The 25419-nt window shown below is 34.1% G+C and overlaps 2 protein-coding genes across 2 annotated transcripts in view; one reads left to right on the top strand and one right to left on the bottom strand.

The window, feature by feature from the left end:
• The window catches only part of LOC134699774 (protein dcd1B-like), a 36047-nt gene extending 11577 nt beyond the window's left edge, over positions 1 to 24470 (bottom strand). Inside the window, exons 1-6 of the mRNA XM_063561193.1 lie at positions 24364 to 24470; positions 20665 to 20800; positions 18600 to 18697; positions 17040 to 17107; positions 14510 to 14618; positions 2344 to 2378 (exon numbers count right to left, since the gene is read on the bottom strand). Coding sequence (XP_063417263.1) covers positions 2344 to 2378; positions 14510 to 14618; positions 17040 to 17107; positions 18600 to 18697; positions 20665 to 20800; positions 24364 to 24450 — 533 coding nt within the window. The 5' untranslated portion in view covers positions 24451 to 24470. The remainder of the gene's footprint in view (positions 1 to 2343; positions 2379 to 14509; positions 14619 to 17039; positions 17108 to 18599; positions 18698 to 20664; positions 20801 to 24363) is intronic.
• Positions 5098 to 14080, top strand: LOC134699767 (M-phase inducer phosphatase-like). Its single transcript, XM_063561187.1, has 9 exons — positions 5098 to 5343; positions 6513 to 6666; positions 7774 to 7860; positions 8463 to 8594; positions 9748 to 10002; positions 10687 to 10785; positions 11993 to 12123; positions 12382 to 12499; positions 13560 to 14080. The coding sequence occupies exons 1-9, from the start codon at positions 5327 to 5329 to the stop codon at positions 13695 to 13697; spliced, it is 1131 nt and encodes a 376-aa protein (XP_063417257.1). The 5' UTR covers positions 5098 to 5326; the 3' UTR covers positions 13698 to 14080.
• Positions 24471 to 25419: the final 949 nt, after the last annotated feature.

Below are 25419 nucleotides of genomic sequence, written 5' to 3' on the forward strand. Positions count from 1 at the left end.
TTTCTTGTGTACAATTTGGAAATTAGTATGGCGTTCATTATCACTGAACTAGTATATATTTGTTTAGAGTCCAGCTGAAGGACGCCTCCGGGTGCGGGAATTTCTCGCTACATTGAAGACCTGTTGGTGACATTCTGCTGTTGTGTTTTTTTATTTGGTCGGGTTGTTGTCTCTTGACACATTTCCCATTTCCATTCTCAATTTTAAAACTTGATATAGGTGTTCACTATATAGGTCTTGTTGTTACTTTGTAGTGGATTCGTTAAACAAGAGTGCACACGCTGAAATGTCTCGCATGCTTTACTAACCATGATTGGTTTAATGTTGATAGTTCTTAAGATAAAGTTTCACTACAAGTATCACATATATAAACTTAAAATCATCATTGATCCATGAAAATGAGGTCAAGGTCATATAAAACAAGACAGACAGACATGTTCACCTTACAATCATTCCATCCATCAAATAAAGTTGACCTATTGCTTATAGTATCTAAGAAGGAAACTTAAACAGGAAAACTAAATACTAACCAATGAACCATGAAAATGAGGTCAAGGTCAGATGAACCCTGCCAGACAGACATGTACACCTTACAATCATTCCATACACCAAATATAGTTGACCTATTGATTATAGTATACAAGAAAAAGACCAAACCATGAAGACTTAACATTGACCAATGAACCATGAAAATGAGGTCAATGACAAATGACACCTGCCAGACAGACATGCACACCTTCCAATCATTCCATAAACCAAATATTGTTGACCTATGGCTTATAGTATTAGAAAAACAGACCAAAACACAAAAACTTAACATTGACCAATGAACGGTGAAAATGAGGTCATGGTCAGATGAAACCTGCCAGACTGACATGTACCCCTTACAATCATTCCATACACCACATATAGCTGACCTACTGCTTATAGTATCTGAGAAACGGACCTAATCATGTTACTTTAACCTTGATCATTGATACATGAAATGAGGTGGAGGTCAGGTGAATCCTGCCATCGTTTAGAAATGTCGCAGACTGATTCACATGCGCTTGTTGGGTAGACCCTCATTTTATGTCGCCTGCGCACGCAGAAGCGACATATAGGGATCACTATTCGTCGTCATGTTTAACTTTGTTTTGAAAACATTCTTTCATTATTTCATTTAATAGCACTAATAATAGTGTTATTATAGTTAAAATTTATTAAGTATCATAAGAATTAAATACGAAAAATAAAAAGGTTGTGCAGCCCATCGGCACATGTGGGCTAATTAAGCTTATCATAAAAAACACAAGAAGGAAGGTTGTTGATGATATGAAGATTTTAATGCCTTAGAAAATGTACCCATTACAGTCATAACATACACCTAATATACATTTGTAGTTGAACTGTTGCTTAAAGTACTTCAAAAACAGACTAAAAAAAAAAAAGAATACATTAACCAATGAACCATGAAAATGAGGTCAAGGTCAGATGAAACCTGCCAGACTGATATGTACCCGTTACAGTCATTACATACACCACATATGGTTGACCTACTGTTTATAGTATTTAAAAAACGGACCTAATCACGTAACTTTAACCTTGATCACTGATCATGAAATGAGGTCGAGGTCAGGTGAAACTTGTCTAACAGACTTGAAGACGTTGCAATGAACCCGTATACCAAATATGGTTATCCTATTACTCACAATAAGTGAGAAATCCATATGACAAAAAAGTCTTTTTTTTTCAAGCAATCGCTGAACCATGAAAATGAGGTAAGGGACAAAGGACATATGACAGACGGAAACTTCGTAACATAAGGTATATGCATATAAGAAATGAAGCATACAGGTCTTCTGGCTTCTGACATATAAAGCTTTAAAAAAATAGTTTACGCCACCTGATAGTAATACATATGTCTCGCATACTGCGACTTTGATTGCAGGCGAGACAAAAATTGCAATTATATGTTATTATATCGAGATAACGAAATAAATATATCGATATAACGATTTAAATATCGAGATAACGAGATAACGAAATAAATATATCGAGATAACGATGAAATTATATCGAGATAACGAAATAAATATATCGATATAACGATTTAAATATCGAGATAACGATTTAAATATCGAGATAACGATATAAATATATCGAGATAACGAAATAAATAATTATCGAGATAACGATATAAATATATTGAGATAACGATTTAATTATATCGAAATAACGATTTAATTATATCGAAATAACGATATATATATTGAGATAACGAAATAATTTTATTTTTTTGTAGGTCCCCTATGGGCTTCCGTAAATTTCGGAAGTTTTCTTAGTAACTTTCATAAAACTTACGTTAGTTCACCAATCATATGAATTCGTAGAATTTTCTGAAAAATAGAAAGTTGATACTAGTAAGCTGAGTAGACTCAGATACTTTACAATAACTCATACAGTTTGTACAATGTTTAACCAAAGAAACAAATTAGATCATATTTTGTTTTCTCGTGATGCTTTTAATTGGAAATATGATTATAATTACCGACCAATACCCCTTGATGTTAAATGTTTATAGCTTTAGGGGGATTCCAGTTTTGGTAGAGAATGATACATGAAGCACCAACATTTACCACTAATCTGTATTCAATTACCTCTCAGTGTAAGAATTGTCTAATGTCCAGTCAAAAACATTACATGCATCAGAACGAGAATATGCTTTTTGGGCCTTGCTTTTTACTAGAAATATTGATCCAGATTTTTACCGTGCTTTCTAACAAGGTAAAAGCAACATATGGTTCTAAGGTAGCAACTATTCATTTACTTCAAGTAGGGTGGTGTAATGTCTTTATTTTTTTTTTTATCAGAAAATCTTTTTCGTCAAACGTGCGAAGAGATTTTTTAGTGTTTCGACGGTATCTATCAAATGTTTTTTCTCTCAAAATTTAACACTACAATATATGAGGGAAATCTGCATTAATAACGTTTTTCTTTAGTCATCTACCTGACCAGAATATTTCCTTTTTTTTAGGGATTAGAATATTTTTTGGGAGAAAATTCCTTGCAGTCAAATGCTCGTTCCCTAACTGGCCACATCATTATGACTCCGAACTGTCTAGTATTTGCTTTTACTGCTTTTCGGAGACGCAGCGATATAGAATATTTCTATTCTAATAGGACAAATGTATGGTTAGTTTAATATACTGCAACTCCTACAGCTGTTCCAAAATAATTATTTTGAATAAAAACTATTAGTTTTTGAATTGGAGAAATGTGTAAATAGTTTACATTTATAGGTCAAGGTACACCTTCAACATGGAGCATTTACTCCAAAAAGACTAGTGTAAAACATTTCAAAGAAGAAAACCAAGACTCAGATTTGTTTGCTTGCAAATTCTGCATGCTTTCTATTTCGATTGTTATCTTGTTTAATATAACTTATTGCGTGTTATGCCAGTGGGTCGGTTAAAAGCTCACTATAGTTATGTTATTGATTCGTAAACAGTGTCGTTTCTAGATTAAGCCTATTTATCTTTATTTTCAATCACAACTCCCGGGTGACCCCTTCCCAAAATGAAAAACAACATAATAAAAAAAAACTTGAACAATTTACTTACAACGGAACTAATTATTTACAGTTTATTAGAATTTTATATTTCCCCATAATTTACAACAAAAAACCCGTACAAAATGAATTATGAAAAAAGAAGTCTAAAAATACAATCATAATAAAATGAGCTGTAACAATTTATCAAAACGGAAGTTCCTATTTACAATTGATTAATATTTTTTATGTTCTTCAAATTTTAATTGCAATCTATTTTTTTAATTTCCTACCACAACTCCCGAGTGATTCCTCCCCCCATATGAAGAACAACATAATAAAAAAGGCGATAACAATGAGTTATGCAAAAGAGGTTTAAAAAACAAACTGGAACAATGCAATAACATCAGGAGTAATTATCAGCGTTTTGCATTTGCGCCGATCTGCACTTCATTTGCGCCGATTTTTTCTTTCAATTGCGCCGATATTTTCTTTCATTTGCGCCGATTTTTTTACAGGTAAATTACAGGTGAATAGATATAAGAAGATGTGATATGAGTGCCAATGAGAGAATTTAACTCTCCATCCAAGTCATGTTATTTTTCATTTAACATTATAGACCTCATCCATTAGCCACTTGTACAAATTTATGAATTGTCAATCATAACATGTATATAACTGGTGTCCCCTGCTCAAAGTGGGGAGGTGGAAGAAGGCCTACAAGATACATCTCTATACATTTTCCCTGACCGTAACCGTAGTTCTTTAGCCTCTGTCTTTCGGACATCTGCCACATATTTATGCACGATCTGTGTTTTGACATTAAAATCCGTGGTGACTCTGGCTTTACACAGTTTTATGGTACATTAGTAAGATATGTTGTTATATTTCAGGTCACTGACCTTCCGATATGTATGGCCCTTCATGATTAAAGAATTGTCTCCTCGGCTCGTTTCAGTGTGCAATATGCCAATCATGTTACAATGAAGTTGCAGAAAAATATAAATCAAAATTATCTTTTAACATAAATGAAAAACATTTAGAACCAAATTTTACCAAAGGTATAGTACAGTACATGTACAAGTTTTAATTTACCTGTAAATCTAATTAGGAGCAAATAAAAAATAGGCGCAAATGAAAGAATGAAAATTTTCAAAATCGGCGCAAATGTCATACGCCCGTAATTATTTACAGTACTTAAATTTAATGTATGGAATCTGATATTTCTTTAATGTTTTAAATTACTAAAAAAACGTTCAAAATTAATACTGAAAAAGAAATCTAAAACACAATCATGATAAAATAAGCTGTAACAATTTACCAACAACGAAAATAATTATCTAATGATAGTATGTCAAAAATAATCAATCATTATAATATATATATTTAATTTCATATTTTCCGGTTATTTACATTTTAATTTCAATTTTAATTAATTTACTTCATTACAATGTAATTGCATTGTATTAACACCAATTAACATATATATTAATCAATTATAAGTAATTATTCTTGTTAATCGAGTAGCTTGTTATGAAAAGGTGCCAAAATGAGGCAAGGTGAACTCTATTTTTGAGTTAATTGGAGCAGATCGTTACGAATAGTATTCATTGCCTGTGAGCATTGAGAAATCTTGACTTGTGACAATGGAATAAAAATATATATAAACATGGATTTTAATATATTTTGTACATGATTCTTAACATTCTGTTATATATTTGAAACAAAGGATATTTATTTTAACTGTAAACAGTCTACCAGACCCCATCTACAAAGGATAAAGTGTTAGAAGTAAACATGTCTGGAATTAGTTTGTAAGTACATTATATACTTCTATTAATTTTAATTTATATGAATAAAGACTACTGACACATTTTTTTATATCCCAAGTATTATTTTTCTTCAAATGAATTATGCAAATTTCCAAACAGGAAAATCAACGGTACATAATAAACCAATTTCCTTCCTCAAAAGGGGCATACAAGGGGGGACATGCTCCCCTTACCGCTTATGCTTTCGCATTGTTTTAAACATGCAGCTCTCAAAACAGTTCATGATATCAAGTAGCTGAAAGTTACAATTTGTCAAGAGTAAAGTAGCTTTACGATTGATAGTACAGATAAAAATTAAAAGATGGTGTATGATTACCAATGAAACAACTACAAACCCGATTCCAAATTGCATGGATTTAAGCAGATGTAGGATTAAAACAATTTAAAAGTCAAAATCAACAGCTTGATCTACAAATGTATATCAAAACAATCAATGAAAACCAAGCAGACACGAACCAGTAAATAAACTCATCATAGATACCAAGACCAAATTTAGTATATAATACGCCAGACGCGCGTTTCGTCTACAAAAGACTCATCAGTGACGCTGAATACATTGTTTTCAATGTTTTTCGAATCTTTTTTCGTATTTACCTGACTTTTTTCATTACATTATTTACGTTGGCATCAATATTTTTTTTGTTTTCTAGCAATGCGCAGTTTACTTTCCATATCCTTAAAAAAAGTTTACTGAAAAATCTTATATTTAAGTTGAAAGACAATTTTTTTATCTGATCACTGAATCCATGTGCATACAAAATACGACGGCGTTAAACATACGGGTCAATCGTGAACCATCTGTATTACAGATATACATGTAGGAAGATGGGATATGCGTGCCAAATGAGACAACTCTCTATCCAAGTCACAATTTATAAAAGTAAACCATTATAGGTCAAGGTACGGTCTTAAACACGAAGATTAGTCTCACAACCAACAGGAAGCTTTAAAGGCCCCTAAAATTACTAGTGTAAAACCATTCAAACGGGAAAACCAATGGTCTGATCTATGAACACCATGAACCACATCAACATACGACATCTACTGAACACCGTGACCAACCACATCAACAAACGACATCTACTGAACACCGTGAACCATCTGTATAATGTTTAGTAAAGTTTTACAATTTACATATGCTCTCGTTTCAGATTAACCAATAGCATGGGTTTATCTGGTACCTGTACACCAACAAAAGATGGGATAGATGAAGTTTTAAGTATCATCACACCAGAGATGAAGAAAAATTTGTTTCAAACCACTGACGAAGACGACGATTCCGGTATTGGTTTGGAGTTTAAAAAGGTAAGTTTATCTGTAACCCTTCCGGAGGACCTAGATCTATTTTTAAAAAGGTGAAGTAGTAATTTTCCCCGATATTTAGAATAACGATGCAAAATGTCTATTTTTAAAAGGTATATGTATCCGCATCTTTTCTTGCCAAGGGTTACGATCCACTTCCCTACTCTCCACCCCTGGCGGATTGAGATAGAATTTCGGAGAGGAGTGAAACCATAACCCTTGGCTAGAGAAGATGAGTTAATCCGGTTTCCCGCACATTTATAATTACACTATGCAAAATATATCTTGAAAAGGTGTAGAGTTTCCCCGACATTTAGAATTGCACTGCGTAGATTTTATCTTAAAAAGGTGTAGGGTTTCCCCGTCATTTAGTTTAGTTTTTTTTTTTTTTGGTGATGTGTTTGTAGATCTTACTTTTACTGAACATTCTTGCTACCTACAATTTTCTCTGTATAGACTTGGCCCTTTAGATACAGAGGAACATATTTTGTAAAAATTTACAAAATTTACAAAATTAATGAAAATTATCAAAATTGACTATAAAGGGCAATAACTCCTTAAGGGGCAAACATTGTGGTCATGTTGACTTATTTGTAAATCTTATTTTGCTGAACATTATTGCTGTTTACAGTTTATCTCTATCAATAATAATATGCAAGATAATAACCAAAATCCGAAAATTTCTTTAACAATTACTAATTCCGGGGCAGCAACCGAATAACTGGTTGTCCAATTCATCTGAAAAACAATTTTACCGCGTGTCAGACGACGACGACGACGGACGCAAAGTGATGAGAAAAGCTCACTTGGCCCTGTGGGCCAGGTGAGCTAAAAAAGATTAGAGTTTGACTTTTCCCGTCATTAAGAATTATAATGCGCAGTCTAATTTAAAAAGGTGTAGGGATTTCCCGAAAGGAATTGTGGTATGATTGCAAATGAGACAACTCTTCACAAGAGACCAGAAATTAACAACTATAGGTCACCTTACGACCCTCGACAATGATTTAAGCCCATACCGCATGGATAGTGAGCTATAAAGGTACTAAAATGAAGTTTGTGAGCACTTCAAACAAGAAAACTAGCATGTTTTATTTACCATAATTATTTCAGTTACCAGAAGACCTTCCAGTGCCAAGATTTTCAGCAATCTGTTCGGATAACCCTTCGGAATCTCTCACTCCAGATATATGTTTTCAGGTAAGTTTTTAAGTACATTGTATCTGGTACACTCAATGGGTGAAATTACGAGAATTGAGATTTTCTTTTTCTTGTCACAATTTTTATACTTATTTAAGATTTCTCTCAACAACTTGTTAAACAGTTACTAGATGCCTTTGCTGATGTATTATCTTTTTTTTTCGTACGTATACTGTATTGTTGAAATCAATTAATTTGAAACTAATCTATCAAATTCATAATCAAAATGTGTAAGAAAACCTTAACGTTTAAAAAATGCAATTCTCCTAATTTTAAGAAAGTTCGACAGTGGTATTACAATAAACTCTGTGTCAGAGGCCTCGGTGGCCGAGTGGTCATAGTAGTTACTACTATAATCCTTAGCCAATCAACACTGAGGTTGTGAGTTCAAACCCCGCTCGTACGGGTGCACTCGATTCCAATCTTAATTGACTGGGATTGTCGTTTTCCTTTCGAAGTTCGGTGGTTTTCTCTGGTCTTTCCGGCTTCCCCCACCAATAAAAACTGGCAACCACGAAATAGCTTATAAGTGGCGTTAAAAACACAAAAAACAACAAAAAAAAACTTTTGTGTCATTCTATAGAATCTATCTTTTTTTACAGATCCGAAAACCAAAAAGAAACACCAGAAACTCGCTTTTCTCTTCAAAACGCCTCCTTGAAGAAGATGTTGGACCATCAGCAAAATTGCAACGTTGTGATGACACAAATTTTAAACGGTGGTTTTCATTTGGGGTTAGTATAACATCTTATCTGTAAAATGTAGTAACTTTTTATAGCTGACTATGCGGTATGAGTATTTCTCATTGTTGAAGGCCGTAAGCGGACCTATCATATTTGATCATTTCTGTGTCATTTGGTTTCTTAAGAAGAGTTATTTCATTGGCAATCGTGCCAAATCTTTTTTTATAATTTTAATTTCACAAACATTTAACAGAGGAGGACATTCAATTTTGTGAATCGTCAGTTATAATATAGACAATATATATATAATTTTTGTAATATTTGACTCAAGTGATTTTGGCGTTGATGGAACAACCTCTGGTTCGGTCAAACAAAACACGTGACGCGGTATTTACGAGAAAGAGAAAAGTCTTGTGAGCTGGGAACCAATTGTATGTCCGGGTAATGTTTTCTTGTAGGTTTTTACCTAGGATACAACCACTAAATCCGGCTTAGAATGTCGTTCAAATAAAAAACAGCCTTTTTATATGGCCCGTATGCATCAAGCTACTTAATTAAGTTTATATTTGTTTCGAACGAACGATTTTTTCTACATATTCAACGAGAAATTCGTATTACGATTTATTTCTCAACTTAAGTGTTTATGAAAAAAAAAAGATGTGGTATGATTGCAAATGAGACAACCCTCCACAAGATACCAAAATGACACAGATATAAAACAACTATAGGTCACCGTACGGCTTTCAACCATGAGCAAAGCCCATACCGCATAGTCAGGTGTAAAAGGCCCCGAAATGACAATGTAAAACAATTTAAACGAGAAAACGAACGGCCTTTTAAACTTATGTGTAAAAAATGAAAGAAAAGCAAATATGTAAACATAAACAAACGAAAACCACTGAATTACAGGCTTATACGGGCCCCGATTCATATCAAAATCAACATGGTTTCGTCTTGATATGAATATGACATTTGTAATTGGATGTTAAATATGGATCGGTCCATCTTTCAATATTTCGTAATAAAGCACGAAGTGGGAAGAATGAAATGAGTTTTCACGTGCAGTTTAAGAGGGAAAACTCTATGTAAACGTTGATTTAATTTTTTTTCTCTTATACTAGGTTTCATCTATTATGTCAGACTTACACAATATACATTTTACCTCATAAACATAATAAAACCAGCACCATTGTATTTTTTTCAGGACCAAGTAAACACAAATAGTCCAATGCAAATTAAAGAATCAGCTGTTTGTCGACTTGGAGAGACTGTGGAACTAGGTAAGAGTCCAGCGGTGAGCGTGCAGTCCATTGTATCCAATTCCAGTGAGAATCATGTCCAGTCAGCTGTTTCCCGCCTAAGCGAGAGCCAGGATCTTATAGCTGATGGCTCTAGTACGTTTTGTCTTCAGATGGTCAGGGGACAGCATCCAGATTTGAAAAGTATTTCTCCAGTTACGGTACGTAATAGATTGTACGAGAACCCATGCTAGTTGTTAATTTCTGTGTCATTTGTTCTCTTGTGAATTGTTGTCTCATTGGCAATCATACTATTATATATTGTTAGCGTAGTGTATTTGGTAACCTTGGTGATTTTTTAAAATACAAAACACAAAAATTAAATGGACAGTTCTCAGAGAAAAATAGAGAATTGATTCAGTATCTTTTTATCTTATCCTTAATAACCTCAGTCAATAATTACCAATTTTCCTCCGTTTCCGCATATGCGCAGTTGAAGCGTTTTGAACAGAAATATGTCTCATTGACAACCTTGATTTCAAGGTAGTCTTTCATGAATATTGATATATAAAGTTGAAATGCATATATTTTGAGAAAAAAACTGTTTGGAGAAGTCACACACTGTGTCTTGTGCCCTTATCATTTGTATGCCTTTAGTTGTCTCTTTCCTGACTGCCGTCGTGTTACTATTCTATTCGCGTTAACTCTTCATTTTTGTGCTCACGTTTATAAATATAGTTCAGCCAAAAAAAAATATTACGTCATCTCCAAAAAATATCAATCATTTCTGACAGAATGTACAATTTTAAATGTACTAACGAATTGATTATTTGCGATTTTTGTCACTTTTTTGCAATAATTTCAGAACTGTTACATCATAAGACGTATTTTATTTTTTATTTCAGATGTTAGAATTACTCAATGGTCATCTTGACCATATGATTGACAGTTACAAAGTCATAGATTGCAGATACCCATATGAATTTACTGGTGGTCATATAAAGGTTTGTAGGGTTTTTCCTCACGTAATTTTTTTCCTCACATGTATTTTCATTACAAAATTTCTGTAAATTGAGATTGAAGCGAAATACATGTAAACTATGCTAAATATCAAAACATATATAAATAAAACAATCACAAAACCAGAGTTCAATTTAAGAACGGTTCTCGAGTGTCATTTTTTCATAGTAAAGGTCCACTTATGTATTGTAAAAAAAATATCATATGCTACACAGTAAAAATAAACTCGCCAACTCCAAATCTTAGGTAAAAATTTAAGACTATACGCAATTTGTGTTTCTACCAACGGTGCAAGGGTTTTAGAATAATGCATTGGCGAAAAAGTCGAATTATTATTGCATTTTTAAAGTCCCGTGAAAAATAGTCCATGCATATTCAGCACGTTAAGGAAATTTTCTTCAACTAAACAAAACAAGAGTAATAAAACATAAACTAAAGTTATTAAATAGAAAAGTAGAGTGCAAATTTGTATATACATGTTACAACTTTTGTTTATGGAAGTCCTAGGCACACGTTGGATTTAGTAACAAGACTCTAAAAATGTCAGACCAACCCGAACAATAACTTCGAAGGGGTTACTAGGCAACTGCTTTTAAGCCAAATTTTCAACGCATCAAACAATCTCTTCAATATAGCCGATGACAGTAAGCCATATCTTCCCTTTTAAATGTTTACAATATTTGAAATTCTGCGAATTGTATGATCTTATTTATGTTTTCTTCCGAATAACATTTGACGTGAAGGCATACAAGAATCAAGTAGATATAGGAAGATGTGGTGTGAGTGCCAATGAGACAACTCTCCACCCAAATAACAATTTAAAAAGTAAACCATTATAGGTTAAAGTACGGCCTTCAACACGGAGCCTTGGCTCATACCGAACAACAAGCTATAAAGGGCCCCAAAATTACTAGTGTAAAACCATTCAAACGGGAAAACCAACGGTCTAATCTATATAAACAAAACGAGAAACGAGAAACACGTATATATTAGATAAACAAACGACAACTACTGTACATCAGATTCCTGACTTAGGACAGGTGCAAACATTTGCAGCAGGATTAAACGTTTTAATGGATCCAAACCTTCTCCCTTTTTCTGAAACAATAGCATAACATCACAACATAGAAAAACATACGATAAAATATTATACATGTGTAACATCCTAACTATTCCGTTCTTTTCTTACAGGGAGCCGAAAATCGGTTTACACACGAAAGCATATTAGAACTATTAACATTACAAAGTCCACCAAAGGTCGGAGGAAAAAGAAAGATACTTGTCTTCCATTGTGAATTTTCATCAGAAAGAGCACCAAAATTGTAAGTACTTATTTTAGTGTATAACAATTTACAATGAAATTTTACAAAAAAAATGTTTTCTTCAATATTTCTTGCCCTGTCTCCTAATTATGCTCATGAAATAAAAGATTGTGTTCCTTAAAAATTACCAAAAGGCTATAGATCAGACAATAGGGATAGACGATTCCGCGTTTAAAAAATACATATATGTATATGAAACAAAAAGAAATAAACCAAAATCCAAGCAAATAATAGTTCATGACTCATGTTTTTCTTTAGGTGTCGATTTCTGAGAGGAAAAGATCGTGAACAGAACAAAGAACATTATCCTGCACTTAACTACCCAGAAGTCTACATTCTGCATGGCGGCTACAAGGCATTCTACGAACAACACAAGGTAAGACGCACGGAATAAATGAACCAAGTTCATGGTAGACTGGTCTTGTAGGGTATCAGAGTCGGATTAAAGAGAGAAAGGATGCCTGTTCCCCTCTTTTGACGGAAAACAAATGGTTGGATATACTAGTATAGGATATCGCTGAGGCATGACTGAAGTAGACCCTCAAAGTAGCCAATGGTTACAACACGTAAAAAAATACTATTCGGAAGCAGAAACTCTCTCCCTTACTCCAATGAGCTTTTGTTCTTTAAAAAGCTAGACGGCTTGATACTTTAGTACTTAACGTCCAGTGGCATATATTACACGTATATTAGGACGGGAACATGATAATGATCAATACTTATGAACTCTGCTTTGTTAGGTGATGCATATGAGTTGGACTTAAACAGGAATTGCATTTTATAATGGATAATAATAACCATGAACCACAACCACTCAATTAGTATATATCACTTGCAAATATTTGTGTTTTGCTTAGCCACATATTTGTTTATTTATTAAGATATAATTTTATTTTGGATGCAACACGTCTTCTGATTGGCTGACGTAATTTTGTTATCAGTCCATAGACATAACTTAGTCATGTGACCGTGGCGTCATCAACGCTTTTTCATGGTTTTCTACTGTTTAAAATGGAATTTAGAATTAAAAATAACATAAAACATGTGGTGCACACTGTTTAATAACCTGCTACGCGCGTTATTTAGTATGCACCAAATTTTTTATGTTATTTCTTCATAGACAGAAAAAATATTACAGTCATTCGTTAAATGAAATATAGAATATACATTTTGCTGAACCAAATGTCAAGAGAGCCTAGTCTGGATTTCTTTGACTTATATCGTAAATAACGTTTTCCCCTAAACATTTTGAATAAAAGTGCAACTCGAAATTTTGTTTTTATTTTTGCATATATTCAGAGCAAACATTTCAGGATTTTTAATTAGTATTCTTATTACTGCATTATAAGGGTAACTGTTGAAGAATCATTCACTATATTGAAATGAAATGCACTTGAAGATATACATTGTAATCGTATTTTAATTTTACTTTGCAGGATATGTGTACCCCGATTGGATACAAACCCATGCTTCACTCAGATCATTCCGCGGATTTACGTCACTTCCGTATAAAATCCAAATCATGGACTGCTGGAGAAAAACGACGTTATGCCCTCAAGACATTAAGATTTTAATTACCGAAAGAGAAAGACACTAAGTGCTTATTTGTAAATGTTTTGTTGATTTTTTGTTTTTGTACATACGCGAGATGCGTGCTTCAATATATAGTGAAACCTGTCCTAACCAAAACTCTTCTGGACTTAAGATTTTGTTCGGTTTTTTGGAGGTTTTTGTTTTAACCGGGTTCACAACGCATAATGTTTGATACGACTAGAAAATACTTAGTTTAGAAAAGTTTTCGGTTTATGCAAGATTTAGTTTAAACAGATTTCACTATATAAGATTACATAACAAATTGATGGCATCCATCAGTTTATACACTGTCATAAATATTATTTGTGTATTATACATTTGTAGATTCAAAATTCCGGTGTATACGGATATGTAAATTGTAAATAAATCATACAAAATTAAACCAAAATGTTTACTAGAGAGGACCAAAGTTTTGACGCTGCGTTTATTGACGCATGTAAGGTCAGGGGCCGATCCAGCCATTTGAAAAAAGGGGGGACTAACCCGGGACAGGTTCCAACTACATGTCCCCATTCAAATGCATTGATCGTCCCCAAAAAAGGGGGGTTCCAACCCCCGGTTACCCCCCCCCCCCCCCCCCCCCCCCCCCCCCCCTTTTTAGATCCGTGCCTGAAGGTGTCTCTTCCGGTCATGTTTTCAGTGGATGTTAGGATAGATAATACAATCATATAGTTGTTATATGAACACTTAGCTAGTCCTAACTAAAGATGCATTACTTCTACTTTCACGGATTACTTCCATAGATGTTTGGGTTTCCCCCTGATCCTAGAATAATTGAACGAGTCGGACTTACCTTAAAGTCAGCCCCTGACCCATCTGCAAGACCTTGGGCTTCTTCGAAGAATGCTTTACGAGTGAATGGACGAGTAATTTCTATTTCAAGATCTAAAGCTGCGTCAAGGCTAAAAATAAAGTAAAATTTATATACTTGGATATTAACAAATATTAGATGGTAAAACAAAGCCACTAACAAGTAGATCGGCTCATTTTGATTATAAACCATCACATGTTCCTCCAAAGATATTGAATTATCTGGTAAATTCTCCTCACTACATACAAAGCGTCATTTCCAACTATTTGAACATTGAAACATCTCTAAACGGAATCTCTTCTGGACTTAAGATTTTGTTCGGTTTTCGCAGGTTTTCGGTTTAATCGGGCCAATAACGCATAACATTTGATACACCTAGACTTTAGAAAATACTTGGTTTAGAATGGTTTTCGGTTTATGCAAGATTCAATTTAAACATATTTTACTGCACTTTACTTGAGAGGTGAAGGCTATATTGCAAACTTATTGTTCGGCCGTTTATCATAAGTTTGTCATATCGTCTACCAAGCATTTTTGTCTTGTGTCTCTAAGAAACTGTAAACAGCATGCCTTAATATTTGAATAGCAGCTATATAGAGGCAAGTTGTAACGTGTGTGCGGTTTTTAAATCCAGTATATACCTATATAAGACAATATGATAATCAAAAATGCATGTTCTGTATGCTAAAATCGAATAAAAAAAAGAATGTTGGTTATCCATCCATGACGAAATTAGTACAATACAAAAATATATTTACACAATATGCGTTGCAAAGGAACAATGCTATGGTGCTGTTCCTCGTCTCAAAGTCACTCCGAGGCGTATAACACAAAAAAAACCAACCCTGTCTCCCCTAATCCGCTAGTACTGTCTTGAGCCAATAGAGCTCTTGGCGAACATAAATTGAATAGACTTTTTAAGATGTAACAAAGCCAAACAACGACGGCGGGTGCGTTCTTGTTACATTGTACATTCTGAAAATAACAGTTCTGTGTAGACGGTGTACACAGGTACTAAACACATTAAGACTCTTGTTGGTACATATACATGTACTTTTAAAAATTACATAATTTAGATGATAAAAGTACAGTTACTGGGACATGTTCTTCGTCTTTTAGAGTCACCCCTTCGTATATGTATCATATACGTATCTTCTGTTTTTTGATGTTCCCACCTCAACGGAAGAAACATTTTAAAAGAGCTATTCTCTGTAAGAGCTATTCTCTGAAAGAGCTATTCTCTGAAAGAGCTATTCTCTGTAAGAGCTATTCTCTGTAAGAGCTATTCTCTGAAAGAGTTATTCTCTGTAAGAGCTATTCTCTGAAAGAGCTATTCTCTGAAAGAGCTATTCTCTGTAAGAGCTATTCTCTGTAAGAGCTATTCTCTGTAAGAGCTATTCTCTGTAAGAGCTATTCTCTGAAAGAGCTATTCTCTGAAAGAGCTATTCTCTGAAAGAGCTATTCTCTGAAAGAGCTATTCTCTGAAAGAGCTATTCTCTACGAGCTATTAGCTATTCTCTGTAAGAGCTATTCTCTGTAAGAGCTATTCTCTGTAAGAGCTATTCTCTGAAAGAGCTATTCTCTGTAAGAGCTATTCTCTGTAAGGGCTATTCTCTGAAAGAGCTATTCTCTGTAAGAGCTATTCTCTGAAAGAGCTATTCTTTGAAAGAGCTATTCTCTGAAAGAGCTATTCTCTGAAAGAGCTATTCTCTGAAAGAGCTATTCTCTGAAAGAGCTATTCTCTGAAATAGCTTTTCTCTGTAAGCATCTCTTTTAAAAGTGTTTACTTACTCGTGTCAGTCCGTCGTACCGTCGTCCTTTACGTCCATACATCCGTACGTCCGAAAACTAGTCTCCGTCCTCTAACTTTGCCTCAACTTAATGTTATTGAACTGATACACAATGCTTTTACGGTTTACCACAAATCACAGATCAAGTTCGAATTTTGGATGCGTCACTTTTACCGTTCTTGAGAAATGTTCCTTTATAAGAATATTTTTTCTGTCTATGAAGAAATAACATTAGAAATTTGGTGCACACTGAATAACGCGCGTAGCGGGTTATTTAACAGTGTGCACCACATTTTTTTTTTATGTTATTTCGAATAGACAGAAAAAAATATTACAGTCATTTCTTATAATTTAATTCTAAATTCCATTTTAAACCGTAGAAAACCATGAAAAAACGTTGATGACGTCACAGTCACATTAAATTATGTCTATAGGCTCATAACAAAATAACGTCAGCCAATCAGAAGACTCGTTACATCCAACATTAAATTATTGCTATATGCAAGCGGGGTATCCTCTGTGTCTATGGACACAATGTCTAATTTATTTGTGAATTTGCTATCAAAATTTTTAATATGTTAAGCTGATCAAACTTTTAGTCTCTGGCGTTCTGGTGTATGTTATACCTTGAAATTTACACAGGGTTTTAATATTCATATGTCTACCGTAAATATCTTATTTGATACCAAAAGCGGTAAAATGACCAACATATTAAAACATACCCAAAATCTGCCACGTCTTTTAAAAACCAAGGTTTAAAAATATGTACAGTACTGTTGATGGCACCAATCTGAGAGTAAAAAGGAAAAGTACAGTGCAACCTATTTAATCCGACACCTGAGTATTCTAACATCCTACTTTAACCGACACATTTTTCTGGTCCCAAAATATGTTCCTTCAAGAAAAAACCTGAATATTCCGACACCCTGCTTTTTTTCTGGTCACCATGTTGTCGGAAAAACAGGTTACACTGTAACTCTTATAACTTCTAGGCGAAAGTTTCAAGACTGTTAACTTTTTAAAGTTGTATTAATTATGCTGTTTGTTTTCTCGTTGAGAGAATTGTCTAATTGGCAATCATACCACGTCTTCTTTTTTATTTTTAGTACTTATATGTCTACAAGGATGACATAGAATATATTGCTTTGCGCTTGGTTTTCGTGCTTGAACCGTTTAATAGATGGTTCATGAAATGCAGTTTTTCTCTGTGGTTTTCAGCTTAATTATCTAAGTTCTTTACACAACTTAACCATAGTTCAAAGAAACAAAAAGATGAGGGTATCCTGAAATATTCGAGATCAAAATCGCCATATCAAAATCTAAATGGTTGTTGGTACTAATTTTTTATTCATACCCTGGCCGAGGTTTAAGGTGGACATCACTGGCCAAGTGTTATAAGTAGTCCACCTGCTGTTTCACTAGCTAGTCAACACTGAGGTTGTTGCCCACACGGCACAGGTGCACTCGACTCAAATCTAAATTGATTACGATTGTAAGTTTTCCTACCGGAAGTCGATGGTTCTCGATGTGCACTCCTGCTTCCTGCACGAAAACAAACTGACACCACGGAATATCAAACAAAGTGTTGAAAATGGCGTTTAACTTACCAAACAATCAATTAAGCAATCCCAGCTTTAATGAGAGTTTGGTTACCGCAAAAGGGTTTTACACGTACAACCACATGCACTGTATGTGTCGTTCTCAGGTCACGCCTGTTTTCCATTGGTTATATTTAATCGTGTGTTGCTGTATATATCATAAATTTGTTTTTAGTTTATATTTGGACTTTTAAAAGAACTTTCGTTGTCTCGTTTAAATTATTTTACATTTGCAGCATGACTTTTCCTATGGTGCTATAGTATACAATCTTTTTTGTTGATGTCGAAGGCCTTATAGTTACTTGCTAACATCTTTGTCATTCGGTCCTTGGTGGATAGATCAAAACACATCTTCTCGTGAAATGCTAAAGTTGAAACGGAAAATATCACTTTGTCATCGTGATCGGAAGCATAACGATATTGCTTGACGTTGCTAAGAACACACGGTTTAGTGAATAACTTCAAAAAGGGCGGATGTTGTTTCCCCAATATGATAAAAAAAAAAATACTCCCTTAAGTTTCCGCTTCTGAATATTTTACCGACTGAAGAGAATATATTTTGGCGATTATACTTTTAACAAGAGTGTATGATTTGTCTGTTTTACTATAATTGACTTCGATGACACTTTTCGTACCACATTTTGTGTAATTTCATGTATGCAATATGTATTGTATTATACATACAACTTGTTCTTCTAGGTATTTCCATACACTGTTTATCATGGCATTTGTTCTTTTATCCAATAGCTGTCCGTGGGCTTTTCCCATATCATACGGTGTTCCTACACAATGAAAGCACAAAACAAGTATATCAACACATGTCTAGCAAATTGTAAACAAAACATGAAAAACAAAGGAAGACAACTACGTCCATTCGACTACCGTATAATTAACAATTCTCTATACATTGTGTATCTTCTCATTTAAATCAAACAACCCAGATTAACACAAAATTATAATTTGGCATAAAAATAAGAAAGCTCATATCATAGTGAACATGTGTAGTAAGTTTCAAGTTGACTTCAACTTCATCAAAAACTATCTTGACCAAAAAACTTTAATCTAAAACTTGCACTATCATTTTCTATGTTCAGTGGACCGTGAAAGTGGGGTCATAGTTTTGACACATGTGTACTAAGTTTCAAGTTGATTGAACTTCAACTTCATCAAAAACTACCTTGACCAAAAACTTTAACCTGAAGCAGGACGAACGGACGAACAGACGAACGGATGAACAAACGAACAGACGAACTAACGAACGGACGCACAGACCAGAAAACATATTGCCATCTACTATCGTAGGTTGGGCATAAAAACTTCACGATGAGTAAGCAGTCAGGATTCTACTTCGTCAAAATTATCTCCCTATTACGCCAGTTCATTTTCACAACCGTAGAAATGGAAGCCATTGCAGGGATGACGCGCTACCAATTTTGCTCTTAGAAACCGATAAATTTATCCACATTGCACCATTGTGATCCTTATATGTCAGTTGTATTTTAAAAGACAAATGTATCAACTAGCTAATGAGCATCAGTTAATAATCTTGACTGCATTGATTCAACTTAAAACTATTGTCTAATCGGTTGTGAGGTGGAATTTTCGAAATTTCATAAACATTTAAAAAAAATTCTATTAAATATTTCGTGGAAGGGCAGACTAGATTTTTTTAGTGTATGAAGACTATAAACCCTAGTTACCACAAACAAAATATAAGAATTTTTCGAAGATATGCATTTTCGTCATCAAACTGGAAAGACTGTCGTCAAGTACTTTCAGTAAAAAATAGCTATTCGAATACACCTTGTCTGTTTTTGTGACTCATTAGATAGGTATAAAAATTTCACTTGACCCATATATTTCATCTTTTAGTACTGTGATTTCTTTTAGTTATAAAGTCAACCTGTAGCTTTAATATATAAAAATCTGAAGCGAGACGATGTATGAAATATTCTTACTTTGTACGATATCAAGACAAAATACTCAACTCAAACACGCCCTAACATAAAAAGGTGCACTCGATTTTCTCTTTACGGTACAATTGGTACCCATTTTTTGGAATTTTTTCTTCAGTCACATAATGGAAGGGCAGACACGAAAATTACTGAACTAATAGATTGATATGTTTTCCGTCCGTGGTAATTTATTTCAAACAATCGGAGGTTAAGCATTTTCGTCATCCAACTTGAAAGATACCCATGTCGTCTACCTGATATCTAATTGTTCTGCTTAACTATGTACTAGATAAATTGAAAACCTATGCAAATGGTGTTTTTAAAATAAAACACCTCGTAATTGAGAAGAAAATTGCAATTTTGTTTGTTTCTATTAACTTTTAAAAATGTTGACACTATAGTTAACAATACAGTAAACATGTATTGCCGTCTCTAACAAAGAGCTTCGATTCTTTTGTTCTATTTCAACCTGGTTTCCGACTGGCTTAATATTGACGAGGGCTCAGCCTATCTGATATTCCCGAAAAATGTTCAATATTTTTTTTCATCATCTGGTCGTCAAAATACGTGTATATACAACTGTCCATTTACAGAGCAACCATTTTATTCATGAGGGATATAATGATTTTTTTTGTCTGAATCAGATTTTTTTTTGTTGGTTCTCTTGTCCTTTGCTTGAACAGAATATCTTTTTTCACCAATTTTAGAATGATTATTTTTATGGGAAAAAAAACACGACCCTCCCTTATAAAGTTAAATGGGCGTTCCCTTAAAACTGACTTTCATTTACTTACCCCAAATATGTACAATATAAAACTGATTATTTGCTGGTTGACCAATTGTATACAAGTGTCCATTTACAACTGATTTTATCTTAGTTGGTGAAGCTGTATAGATTGGATTTAAGTTTTGTTTAGCGTTAGGATCAGGCTACAAGAACAAAAAATATGGCTTTATCGGATTAAGATATCAATTAAGAAATAATTCCTTGTTTTCAAAGCGTAATAAGGACGTCATATTAGAATTTCCTGTATAGTATAATGCCGCGGTCACACCTTACCGGATATCTCGAACGGACGCCTAACGGATAACTTTTTTTCAATCCGTTCATGTCCGTTAGACGTCCGTTCTTGTCCGTTAGGCGTCCGTCCATATCCGTTAGGCGTCCGTTAAGCGTCCGTCTTATCCGTTGACGTCCGTTCTGTCCGGTGGAAAATTTTGAGCATGTTCAAAACTTTGAACGGACGTCCAACGGATAAAATGTCCGTTGAACGTCCGTTAGGCGTCCGTTAGACGTCCGTTTTGTACGATACTCGTCCGTTTTGTATCCGTTACGTGTCCGTTATGCATCCGTTGGAGATCCGGTAGACCAATTCACCAACGGACGTCTACCGGACGCCTAACGGACGCCTAACGGACGCCTAACGGACGCCTAACGGATAAAACGGATGTGAAACGGACATTAACGGAAGGATAACGGATAAAACGGATGCCTACCGGATGTAAAACGGACAAATGCCAATTGAAATGCCTTTAATTTTTCAGATGGTTTATTACCTTTAATTTTTAGAATATTTTGTTCATCCGTTTTATCCGTTACGCTTCCGTTAGGTGTCCGTTTTATCCGGTACTCGTCCGTTGGATGTACGTTCGACGTCCGTTCTGTCCGGTACGTATCCGTTTCACGTACGTTCAATGTCCGTTGTGTGTCCGTTAGGCATTCGTTACATGTCCGTTATTACACCAACGGACTCCCAACGGATAAAATTTTTGTCAACGGATAACTTTTTTATTATCCGTTAGGCGTCCGTTCGAGCTATCCGGTAAGGTGTGACCGCGGCTTAAAGTTTGATGATAAACGATTCTAATATGACGTCCTTATTACGCTTTGTAAACAAAGCCGTGTTCTAATGAGCACAAAATATGTTTGACACATGCGCACGAACTTACTGTGTATATTAATGTTATTTCCATCGTTATCAATTAAAATTTATACATTTAAGCAGCTAACATAAACTTTTATTATATATTTTTATAAAGCAACATATATATTTACCCTGGTCGTAGTTTTTAAACTTATCAAATATGAAATGTAACGCACAGAAATCTCGGGGAGGAAACGTGAAAAGCCAAACTTTGTTACGGTATTTTCGTACTCTTCGACCTATACAAATACTGTATTTGTCCTCTTAGAATCGGAATAATTCCTTCATGTCATGCTCTATGCTCATTTTTACATGGTAGGCATTATAATAAACATTTCGAAAAAGAGCAGGCTAATGCCGCTACAAGGCAGCATTCGAACCAGTAAAACGGAAAGGGATTGATATAAGTTGCAAAACTCGTTTCCCAATCCACTATAAATAAATATGTTTAAATTAAAAAAACAAAACCTGTTCAAATGCATAATACATACTGTTTTATGAACATGTAACATTACAAATCCTATGTCTCATGGTTTCTTCATATACATGCATGATATTTGAAATAAATGCCGCTCAACACAGTCATGTTCTGTCTTTTAACTATGTACAAGTTTAAATTTATTTTTTAGAAACAAACTTTGTCTTAATTAATGTCTTCGAACTACGACCAATGCATATTATATCTAGACAAGGCACCATCCATTCTTCTCTTGTGGAAATAAAGGATTTTAATTGTCTCTGGGTTTTCCTTTTCTTTCGGCTTTAGATTTAACGAAGGTACAGTGATCGGGTTGTTGTCTCTTTGACACATTCCACAGTGACATTTCCATTCTCAATTTTACAACTGTATACATTTGTACATGTACTCTTTTCCAACAAGCACTTATTGAAATACTGAAAATGTTGTTGTTTTTAGTAAAGTTATGACAACTTGCATTAGTTTCGTCTATAACAATGAGCACCTGTTGAGCAAGGTAGGTTAACAAGTGGTCATATTTATCTTGATTATTACAAGTAGTCGTTTTGGCAGGTGAAATTGTATTTTTAGACGCATTCTAAATTTTAACCTCATTGTGTGTTACTGAAATAAGAATACATTATATATCAACTATTATCAAAAGTCATTCTTTGCTTTGAAGCAAAGCCATGCATGTTCTAATTCCAATATACATGTAAGGGAGCTACCATTTGATTTGTATGCGGGGGGGGGGGGGGGTGTGCTAGGATGAAATTTGAAAAAAATTAGGCAGGACAGTAGTTTTGAGTAAAAAAAAAGACAGGATGAGCAACTTGGTTAAAAAAAAGCAGGATGACAATTTGTGTAAAAAAAGTCAGGATAAACTAGTAAAAAAAAAAGGCAGGACCGAATAGAGTAAAAAATAAAAAGGCAGGACAGAGGTTATATTAAAAAAAAAGCAGGACAACATTTTTCATCCTAGCCCCCCCCCCCCCCCCCCCCCCATAACAATCAAATGGTAGCTCCCTAACAGCAACATCACTTGATTGACATCACCAATGAAAATGCAACGGCAGCTGCTGTGTTTGAAACAACCGCCAACACGAAAATGGACATCTTTGCTTGTGTTTTATTTTGTTATCAGGAAATTATTAAAAAAAACATTCTAAAGTAAGTTTACATGTATTTGTCCATAACTGTTAATAATGTGAAGAAGTTTATTTTTTTAAACGTTTTGACTTTGTCATATCAAAACGGATGCTTTTCGAACGTTTGTTCATATACAAATGTAGGTCCACTTCAAAGAATAAATTATTTTAAGGTCTAAATTTTCCTATTACATAGAATTGAAATAATTCTATCGTGCCATGTTCTAATACTATGCTTATTTTAACCTGAATAGGCATTATATTTGTCAACGTTTGACACCTCGCTTAAAATTACGCTCGGTATAAAGAAATTGATAATTATAATGCATATCCATGTAAAATCTAGCACCGATCATAGCATGAAAGAATTATTTCTATTGTATACATGTACCTTTGAATTATTACTATTTACCGAGTTTGTAATAACATGAGCAATACGACGGATGCCACATTTAGAGCAGGATCTGCTTACGGTCCTTCTGGAGCACCTGAGATCACCCCAGTATGTGGTGGGGTTCGTGTTGCAATTTTTTTAGTTTTCTATGTTGTGCCTTGTGTATTTTTATTTGTCTGTTTAATTTTTTCTTATTTATACATGGCGTTGTCAGTTTATTTTCTATCTATAAACTTGACTGTCCCTCTGGTGTCTTTTTGTCCGTCATTTTAAAACAATTTTCCTCTAAAATCAAAGACCAATTTGATTATAAACAGTATTAATGAATGAGAAATTATAAAAATGCTGTAGTACAATTGTACATAAAATTCGGATATGAGAATCGGAAAGTTTTAAATTTTGTTTATAAACCCGTCTCCAAATCAATAGGTCAACTGTCTAAAGAGGTCATACTAGTATTTAGTTTAACCTATGTGTGACAGCTACCGAGACATTTGGAGGTACATTTTTTTCAAATATATTAAAAAAAAAATAATTACTTATATTTACAATTGAATAAAGAATATTACCTTTCCGCTACAGAATGCAGCGTTTGATGTTTGTACACAAATTAAACAAAGCACAAGGATAGTTCTGACCGACATTTTGTCATCCATTATGTCTTATCTAAAGTAGGTTATCAACACAAAGATAAAATTCTCAATAATAATTCATTATTTCCGATCAGGTTTTACAAATTAACTAAAATATTTTCCATAAAAACATTTTTTTCTCTTTTCTCGACTTCTTTTGTCCTATATTCTCCAGTCTTTATGTTTAGAACTACATTATTATGTATTCCCCCTCCCATTTTATTTCGATATTATCCCCCATCAGTTGTTTTTGTTAACCCCTGGCCCATCTAAACTAACCATTTATTCCACTAAATTTGATTTATCAAAAACTGGTCATACATTTTTGTACTTGATAATAAAATATAATAAATAAGTCATTTCAGTAGGCAGGTCTTTGAACGTCTCAATACATGTGTACGTAACTGAAATATTTAAGAAATAATTCATGGGGGCTTGAATATATCGTGATTTTACCACGGGTTGGCCCTTTATGACAAATATTTTACCCTGAGCGTTAGCGAGGGGTAAAATATCGGCATAAAGGGACAACCCGTGGTAAAATCTAGATATATTCAAGCCCCCATGAATTATTTCGATTCTAATAAGACAAATACGGCAATTCTTTTGGATCGAAGCGCTCTAGGTGAGGGCAAATATTTGCCGTTCCCATAAATTAACGTACTTTTAGATTGGCGGTAAAGAACGGATGAAACAGAATAAGTGACATGCTCATACTATTTACAGTAACATATTTAGATAAATTTGGATGAATTTTTATGATAATTTACCTATATATCTTCCATGTATATAAAAAAGGGCTTATACCACATTTTAGCATCGTTTGATTACGTTTCTTTGTTGTGATGATTTTCGGTATCAGAAGCGTGTATTTTCCCGTAAAATACTTAAATTATTACGTCATTATTCTATGACGTCGTGTACTTCATTCATAAACAATCATGTGACGTGGGAGTACAATCGGAACAGCCCAACCAATATATTAATATTTTA

This window comes from Mytilus trossulus, unplaced genomic scaffold (assembly GCF_036588685.1).
Source record: "Mytilus trossulus isolate FHL-02 unplaced genomic scaffold, PNRI_Mtr1.1.1.hap1 h1tg000085l___fragment_1__unscaffolded, whole genome shotgun sequence".
Classification (NCBI taxonomy): Eukaryota; Metazoa; Mollusca; class Bivalvia; order Mytilida; family Mytilidae; genus Mytilus; species Mytilus trossulus.